This window comes from Cyprinodon variegatus, unplaced genomic scaffold, assembly GCF_000732505.1.
Source record: "Cyprinodon variegatus isolate N-32 unplaced genomic scaffold, C_variegatus-1.0 Scaffold2018, whole genome shotgun sequence".
NCBI classification, from domain to species: Eukaryota; Metazoa; Chordata; class Actinopteri; order Cyprinodontiformes; family Cyprinodontidae; genus Cyprinodon; species Cyprinodon variegatus.
In genome coordinates, this window is record NW_015152471.1 from 13,313 (window position 1) to 22,754 (window position 9,442).

The 9,442-nt window shown below is 41.9% G+C and overlaps 1 protein-coding gene across 1 annotated transcript in view; it reads right to left on the reverse strand.

Moving 5' to 3' along the window:
* Nucleotides 1-408: 408 nt before the first annotated feature.
* The window catches only part of LOC107105035 (NACHT, LRR and PYD domains-containing protein 1a-like), a gene marked incomplete at its 5' end in the record, with an annotated part of 37,849 nt that continues 28,815 nt past the window's right edge, over nucleotides 409-9,442 (reverse strand). Inside the window, 2 exons of the mRNA XM_015405155.1 lie at nucleotides 409-822; nucleotides 1,052-1,101. Of these exons, the coding sequence (XP_015260641.1) occupies nucleotides 568-822; nucleotides 1,052-1,101 (305 nt within the window). The remainder of the gene's footprint in view (nucleotides 823-1,051; nucleotides 1,102-9,442) is intronic.

A 9,442-nucleotide genomic window follows, 5' to 3' on the forward strand; every position in this document is an offset into this window, starting at 1 on the left:
TACACATCTCCAATGTCTAAGAGAAAAAAAACAAATGAATATTTTAATGTATAACCTGCATCACTGTACAGAAGACTGCCATATGATAGCGCTTTCTAGCTTGTTTGTTGTTTTGGTAACTACATCAAAAATACCGCTAGGTGGACAGAAATCACGCCATCTGGCCGTAAATCACCCGGCTTTTTCAAATCACGCGAGAATGTGTACAAAACAACAAAAATGGTGCCAGCAACGCTTCTGGGTGGTTTTCATTGAATGTCGGTGATTTTAAAGTAATTTTGAGAGATACTTTTTTTTTTGCAATCATTGCCCTTGCTCGGCGGGCAAATGCAATGAAATTTGTACTACTTGCCCCGGGAGATCGGGCGATGATTAACATCGAGCCCTGCATACCATCATCTAGTTAAATAATATGTAACTATAGCTGATCTTTTGGCTATTTAATGAATAACCTTGAGTGGTTTAAGCCCTTAAATGAAGCTACTGCAGACAGAGCAGATTAAACTCAACCATCAAAGTCCCCAAAACAAGCCTGAATCTGTTAAACTCATCATTCTGGTCATAAGTTTATCTTTTCAGTCCCTTCATGAGATCATTTCTTTTGATTTTCCGTAAAAGTGTCCTCATGACTTTGACAGCATCTTCCTCAGAGCCGCACTGCTGCATGATGAGATCCACCACATTGAGTCTGGAAGCCGCCTCTAGTTCCTTTTGTTTGAAGCGTTTTTGAGGCAGTTCAGCCAGAAACCATTTAAAGCTTTCAAATTGCTCTTTCCTGAGTTCCTCCAGGATTTCCAGCATGTTTTCCTTCTGATTGGTAATCTGTTGGATCAAACAACAACCTAAAGTTACACAGGAACTATCTGAGGAACATTCAACACAAATGTCTTTTAGGCTTTAATCGTGTAGAATAGGCATGGATAAAGCCTTATCTTCTGTTCTGCCCGTCTGTGACAATCATTGTGTTTAATGACTAGCTCCATCATTCATGAAAACACAATCTTCTGTTAAAGAAAAACGAATCGTTAACTAAGAACAACACCAACCTCACCTCTGGCTGGACTCCGCTACCTGATGCAGCTTGATTACTTTGGGAATAATCTGTACAGAAAAAAGCAGGTTAGAAACATTGGTCTAGTAATTTAAACACATTACAATAGATTTCCAAAAAAGTAAAAAAAAAAAAAAAAATCAATCCACTGAACTTTTTCCAAGTTCCTCTTCCCATCCAGGAAGCTTTTTCAATTCAAAATGTCAGACATTCTTTTTAGGTACAGAATGTTAACATTTTGGACAAAGAAGACAGGTGGTTTGAGAAGGGCATGAAGGAAGCCATCTATGTTAATGTAACCCACATGGTTACTAGACCCATGTATGTTATTTGAGAACAAAACGGTAGTTATGACCTCCACTACATGGGGCCGCATTCGATTAAGTTCCTGCCACTGAGCATGTGTACTCACACTGATGGACCAAGCCACACTCACTTTTGGTACACGAGCTGAGAGCAACACACCTGTTGAGCTAATAAACCGGATAAAGATTTTATGAGCCTTGAGGAAGAGAGAGAGGTGCTACTTAAACCACATTTAAGCCCTCTTAACTCTGATTGGTTTTATTTTTCTGCTGGATCAGGAGTCGATCTGCATGAATGCTAAACCTTCTGTGGTTCAGTGGTGAGCCAAGCGACATGAAGCGGAAAACTGGACCCACTCCACTAGGACTACAGAAATCTACCAACTTCTCTGATACAGATAAGTGCGCTCAATAGAAACAATAATAAAAAAAAACTACCCAGGTAGTGGAAGAATATATAAACAGACAGACACACACACCAAATGGATCCAAGCTTTTCCTTCTGATATAGAAGAAAAGGACATTTTTATTTGAACTTTCCTTCAATTTTTAGTTATCAAAGAGCTCTATTTTGTTGGGTTTTTCCCCCCATAATTCTTTGTATAAAAATAAGTTGTAATACCTGTTGGGTGCAATAAATAATCATTGTTCAACTTCCACTCAGAGTCCAACTTTCTGAACCTAGAGAATGTGGTTTCTTTCTTACATTTAGGTTAAGAGTGCTACATTAAACTTGGCGAGCCAGCCAGGAGACCAGACCAGTCTAAATTTATTATTGACTTTGGTGACTCTCCCCTTTCAAAAGAGTGGAGAGATAGAGTAACATGCAATTTGAATGAGTAACGTGATGTTTTTGCCTGTGGTGAGAAGGATTTTGGGCATGCAACCAAAGTAAAGCACCATATAAATCTAAAAGACGACTCCCCATTTAAATGAAGGCCCCGACCAATTCACCCAAACGACTATGAGGCTGTCAGAAAATATTTGCAAACACTGCTAGATGCAGGGGTGATTCGCGAGTCAGAGTCCCCTTACGCTTCCCCAATAGTGGTAGGTGGTAGTCCGTAAAAAGAATGGGGAGGTACGTCTCTGCATTGACTACCGCAAACTCAATTCACTGACAATAAAGGATGCATATGCATTGCCAAATCTTGAGGAAGTTTTTTCAATTCTTGCTGGCTCCAAATGGTTCTCAGTAATGGACTTAAAATCAGGATATTACCAGATTGAGATGGAAGAACGTGATAAGCACAAGACCACTTTTGTGTATCCCTTGGGGTTCTATGAATTCAACCGCATGCCCCAAGGCATCACAAATGCCCCCAGTACCTTCCAACGACTGATGGAACGAGTCATGGGGAGCTTCAATCTGAACAAAGTACTGGTGTTTTTCCGATGACATCATCGTGTATTCTGACACGTTAGAAGAGCAAGAAATTAGGCTTAAACACGTCCTCCAAAAACTGAGAGAAAATGGCTTGAAACTCTCTTCCAAAAAATGCCAATTCTTCCAGAGCTCTGTACGGTATTTAGGCCACATTGTTTCTAGCAGAGGAGTAGAGACTGACCCGCATAAGGTCAGTGCTCTCCGCACCTGGCCTAGGCCCCAAACACTTGGTGATCTCAAGTCTTTCTTAGGCTTTGTGGGGTACTACCGGCGCTTTGTAAGAGACTATTCTAAAATAGTCAAACCCCTGAATGATCTTACCAGCAGCTACCCACCTTACCGAAAGGGCCAAAAGACATCTAGCCCTGGAGCGTACTTTAACCCCAAAGAGCCCTTTATTCAGATCTGGACTCCTGAATGTCAAAAAGCATTCGACCTGATCATTAAAAAACTCACATCCGCACCTGTCCTTGGTTTTGCTGACCTAAAACTACGATATGTGCTCCATACTGATGCCAGCATTTCAGGTCTAGTGGCTGCCATGTACCAAGAGCAGGATGGTGAAATGTGAGTCATTGCTTATGCAAGCAGAGGCCTTTCCTCCAGGGAAAAATGTTATCCCGCACATAAGCTAGAATTCCTAGCTCTTACGTGGTTGATTGTTGAAAAGTTTCATGATTACCTTATGGTAATACATTCACTGTCATAACAGATTACAATCCTTTGACCTATATACTGAAGTCAGCCAAAATAGATGCTGCCAGTTATCGCTGGCTAGCAGCTCTTTCAACCTTCAACTTTGACATAAAATACCGTGCTGGGAAGAGCAACCAGGATGCCGATGGTCTTTCTAGACGGCTGCATGACAATATAACTGATGATCATGCATCCCTTGAAGAGAAGGAGCGAATCAAAAAGTTTGCTTCTCACCATCTTTCTTTATCTCCAGATCAACAAAGCTTGCCTGTAGATGCAGTCGCTGTCTTATGTCAACACCGTCTTTTACCTCAGTTAGTTGATGACTTACCTTCCATCACATTGGTTTTATCCCTTGCCATCCCTCCAGATGGGATTCCAGACACTTAGGTAAATGATAAATTGCAAGGTTGCTCTACCATACCCAGCAACATCAAAGGGCTGACCCAATCATCTGACAGGTTCTCTAAGTCTTGGAAGGAGGAGATGAGGCCAACCTCGCTCCTGACTCCTTAGAACTCAAGCTGATGCTCAAGGGAAGGAAAAGGTTGGAGATGAGAAATGGTCTTTTGTATAGAAAACATCAAACAGGAGATGATGTCACTTACCAATTCGTTGCTCCCAAGTCACTTCATGCTTCAATTCTCAAGTCCTTACATGAGGATATGGGACATATGGGTTTCGATAGAACCCTTGACTTGGTTAGAACAAGATTCTACTGGCCTACATTGGCTGAGGATGTGGAAAAAAGATCAAGTCATGTAGGCGTTGTGTCCGAAGGAAGACAAAGCCAGAAAGGTCAGCACCCCTTGTGAATATCCACACAAGTTGCCCCATGGAGTTGGTGTGCATTGACTACTTGTCACTAGAACCGGACAGCCACAATACCAAGGACATCTTGGTCATTACAGATCATTTTACCAAGTATGCGGTTGCTATACCGACAAAAGACCAGAAGGCTACAACAGTCGCCAATACCCTTTTGGAGCAGTTCTTCATGCACTACGGGTTCCCTGAGCGTTTGCTGAGTGATCAGGGCTGGGATTTTAAATCCCAACTCATCAAAGAACTCTGTGCTATAACAGGCATCACAAAAGTGCGTACCACGCCCTATCACCCACGAGGAAACCCTGTAGAGAGGTTCAATCGAACCCTGTTAGGCATGTTGGGAACCTTAAAAGACAAGGAGAAAAGCCACTGGCGAGATTATGTAAAACCACTCACCCATGCCCATAACTGCACCAGGAACAATGTCACGGGTTTCAGGCCCTATGAATTGATGTTTGGGCGTCAACCTCGGTTACCAATAGACATTGCCTTCTGCTTACCTGTGAAAGATGGCTCTCACAAATCCCATTCTCTGTATGTGAAACATCTGAAAGCACACCTTGAGGAGAGTTATCAGATTGCCACCAGGAACTCAAAAAAGGTTGTTGATTGGAACAAAGGCTACTTTGACAAGGGAGTATGAGTCAACGCTAGAGAAAGGGGATCAAGTGTTAGTGAAAAACCTGAGGTTCCGAAGTAAACACAAGCTTGCAGACAAGTGGGAGTCCGGTATGTGCAAGGTTCTTGAAAACGTTGGAGACTTACCAGTCTACAAAGTACAGTCAGTAAAGGGTGATGGTCCCATCCCGACTCTACATAGGGACTTTCTGCTTCCTTGTAGTGACCTACCTGAAGCGGAGGAAACTGAACCAGTCAAACCTCAGGTCCGCAGGCCAAGAACTAGGCAGAATCATCCACCAATCCTGGAGGAACTCTCAGAATCTGAGGATGACTTGGTTATCTATCCAAGCCTGTCCTCAGTTTCTCCTGAAGAACAATTCACACAGGTGTGTGGAATTCCAAGGAGACAGCAACCCAATTCAAACCTAGAGCATGGAGGGTTGCTGGCTATGCCATCAGTTCCCTTGACCTCCCAGCCTCAGGATTATCCTGAAGACAGCCATTCCAATGCTAAAACTGTTGGAACACCTTCTGAGCTGGTAGAAGGAGATGAGCCTGAGGTTATGGTTGAGCAGCCCTCTGCTGGAGGGGACCGTGCACAACTGGATGAGACACAAGAAAATGAGATGGATATGACAAACAAAATGGATATGACAAATGATAAGAATGTGATGAATGCACATGAACTACATGAAATTAATGGAATTGAAGAGAGCCCTGCAGGTCCAGAGACTGCAGAGATTCTACAAGAAGCTGGGCCAAATCACCCTGAAACATCTGATAAAGAAACTGAAAGTGAAACCGCAAGAAACACACCTGATCTCACAAGGAGGCCAGAAAGGTCCCGAAAAGCCCCTGAACGGTTTCACTACATTCAGTTAGGGAAACCTTTAATGTTCTTTGCACGGAGTATTTTAGAGAGTTTAATCAAGCACTGGACACTCTTAATATCTGCAACAACCCCCATGTGAATCAGAGATCAGCTCATGAAGGGACTCATGTTGATTCAAGAGGGGAGGGTGTAACCCACATGGTTACTAGACCCATGTATGTTATTTGAGAACAAAACGGTAGTTATGACCTCCACCACATGGGGCCGCATTCGATTAAGTTCCTGCCACTGAGCATGTGTACTCACACTGATGGACCAAGCCACACTCACTGCTGGTACACGAGCTGAGAGCAACACACCTGTTGAGCTAATAAACCGGATAAAGAAGATTTTATGAGCCTTGAGGAAGAGAGAGGAGCTACTTCAGCCACATTTAAGCCCTCTGAACTCCGATTGGTTTTATTTTTCTGCTGGATCAGGAGTCCATCTGCATGAATTCTGAACCTTCTGTGGTTCAGTGGCGAGCCAAGCTGGACCCACTCCACTAGGACTACAGAAATCTACCAATTTCTCTGATACAGATAAGTGCGCTCAATAGCAACAATAAAAAATCTACCCGGGTAGTTGAAGAATATATAAACAGACAGACACACACACCACATGGATCTAAACTTTTACTTCTGATAAAGAAGAAAAGGACACTTTTATTTGAACTTTCTTTCAATTTTTTTTGTTGTCAAAGAGCTCTATTTTGTTGGGGTTTTTTTCCCCTAATTCTTTGTCTAAAAAGAAGTTATAATACCTGTTTGGTGCAATAAATAATCATTGTTCAACTTCCACTCAGAGTCCAACTTTCTGAACCTAGAGAATGTGGTTTCTTTCTTACATTTAGGTTAAGAGTGCTACATTAAGAAAGGAAAACAAACCTCAGGTTTCAGCTTTCAAAAACCTAAAATGCAGCGATAGAGTTGACTCCTTCCTGCTATCATCGCAACCCCAACCCAATTGTAGGAGAACAGAAGACCTCGTCTGTTCAGCCAGCCCAACAATTCCCTTTAACAACCCCCCTTTCAGAGACATAGACAGGTACGGGGCATTGCAGGCTAACAAAGAAGCCTAACGACCCCCATTCCAAAGGGGTTTACCTGTTCATCCGTTTCAATTTGCATGTTTCTAATCAAAACAAGGCTTTTTAGGGCTACTGTACAAAACCTGGAACTCAATGCTGTTTCTGACATTTTGAATTGAAAAAAAGCTTCCTGGATTGGAAGATAAACGTCTTCAAACTTGGAAACAAAGTCCAGTGGATTATTTTTTAACTTTTTAGGCATGACTATGACCTGGATGACTGAGAATCTTCACCAGCATTCTTTTCATATATGTTCCCTATGTTCATAACTTCGCTCTCAATCAGCAGGTTTACTAGTGGTTCCTAGAATTTCTAAAATAATGGGAGGCAGATCTTTTAGCTATCAGGCTCCTCTCGTGTGGAAACAACTACCAGTTTTAGTCCGTGAGGCAGACACCCTGTCTACTTTTTGTAAATATCTGGTAAAATTCTCCTTCTCGTTCATTGGTCAAACAGTCAAACTTAGTGGTTAATTAATGCTTTTATTTTGAAGAACAGATTTCTTCTTCATGTGTTTTGTGATATGCTTCCTGTTCTTGCTAAGCATGATGAGACAGTGTTACATCTTAAAGGTACCAGAAGAAAACTGTTAAAGTAGCGCCCTTGGAAAGCAGAATGAGGTATGAATATGCGCAATTGTGATTTATAATAAGAAATGTTTATTTAAAAACAGTAGAACGTCATTGGTTTATTTGTTTAAAAAACATAACCGTGTATCCTGATGAATTAAGGACAGAGCATATTCTGTTTTTTTTATTTGTGAACATCAATATGTTAATTTTATGCAAGAGTTAAGCATGTCCAACAATTACGTATATTTGTATTTAAAGCCACAGTTTTCATGGTGTCTATGACAAGAAAAATCAAGCTTAAACTACACCTGTTTGTAACCCCCTGCATCTGGCTGTTAATTCCAATAGGCTGCTACACTTTTAAGGCTAGGCTTAAAACTTTCCTTTTTGATAAAGCTTATAGTTAGAGTGGCTGAGGTTATCCTGAGCTATCTCTATAGTTATGCTGCAATAAGCTTAGACTGCTGGAGGACATAGGGACCCATTTTCATCATTATGCTTCATTCTATTTCTATTCTCCCATTCTGCAGTATTTGTTTTATGCTGCTTTATGAGGAACAAGCACCAAATAATAAAAACATTTTTACTCATTAGTCACACTTTTATTATGTTTCCCACATGTTTAGATATGAGCTTTTTTCTTTGTGGATAAAAAAGTCTTTTTTTTTTTATGTATAGCATCACATTCCTGACTCTGACTCTTGAAGGAGGCTGCTCCTGCACCTCCCTGCCTGTGCTTGCTTTGCTGTGTCTTGTCCTTTTCTGAGCTCTGTCTTCATATCATCCAAACTCAAAAAATGGATCTGGTCAGCTGGTCTCTCAATGCAATTGATCAAATTTATTCAACTGGAAGACAGGAAAAAGGGGACCCGTACTGTCCTGCTGGGACTTTCTTTGTGATATACACAATGGACTCCTGGAAGGCCTGGAACCTGAGACCCGGCTTCCTGTGAGAACCTCATTGTTCTTGCAATCAACCTGACTGGAACAGATAGGACTGGAATGACAGTGAAGCTGTGGAGCCAAAACTGGGACTGAGGAGTTTAAGTGGATTGTCATTTTCCTTTCTTCTGCTTCATGTGACCGCTTATTTTAAAGACTGATTGATATGTGGCTAACGGCAGGCTAACGCCAGGCCCAGGAGCAGCCATTTACCACCAGGCCCAAAGCAGCATATCTCCACCAGATTCCATCTGAACAGGTTAAAAACAGGTGGAGTAACAAGTCTAAAACTGCCTCCTAAAAAAAGATACTAAACAGGAAGATGAAGACGTGACAATTGCCAGTGTAAATGAACTGCTGCAGCAACAAAAGGCAATGTTTACCACACTACTGAAACAACAACACAGCAATTTCAAAGGCTTTGTCAAGCTAATAATGGATTCCATCAACACTAGACTGAAATCAATAACCAAGGAACTACAAGAAATAAAAACCAGCCTGCAGTACACAAAAAAAGAAGTGGATGACATTCAAACTGAGACAGCAAATCTGATGGAACGTAGCACCTTCATGCACACAGATATTTTTAAGGTCTGTGACAGCTTGTTGGCTGTCACGGACAAAAGGGAGTATCTGGAAAGCCATTGCAGGCGGAATAACCTGGTATTTGATGGGATACAGGAGTCACAGGGAGAAACCTGGTCAGAATTGGAGAAGAAGGTAAAACAACTTGAAATCCAAGATGGCGGCAGGTCACCCATGTGCTGCGTTGCTCTGAGAAGCATGTGTTGTTTTAAATAAGTTTAATTGTGGATTTTAGACAAAAAAGTTTAATTTTAGCTGTTTAGACTAAACCTTTGTAGACTTTATTATTACAGTTAAAACAATTTGAATTATTTGACTCTTGGCACAGGACAAAACTACTGCTAGCTTTCTAGCCGCCTCTCCAGCCTGGGCCTGGCCCTGCACTGCCTGGTTGCTAGCTGCTGCTCCATCCTGGGCCTGCACTGCCTGCACTACCTGGCTGCTAGCCGCTCCTTCATCCTGGGCCTGCACTACCTGGCTGCTAGCCGCTCCTT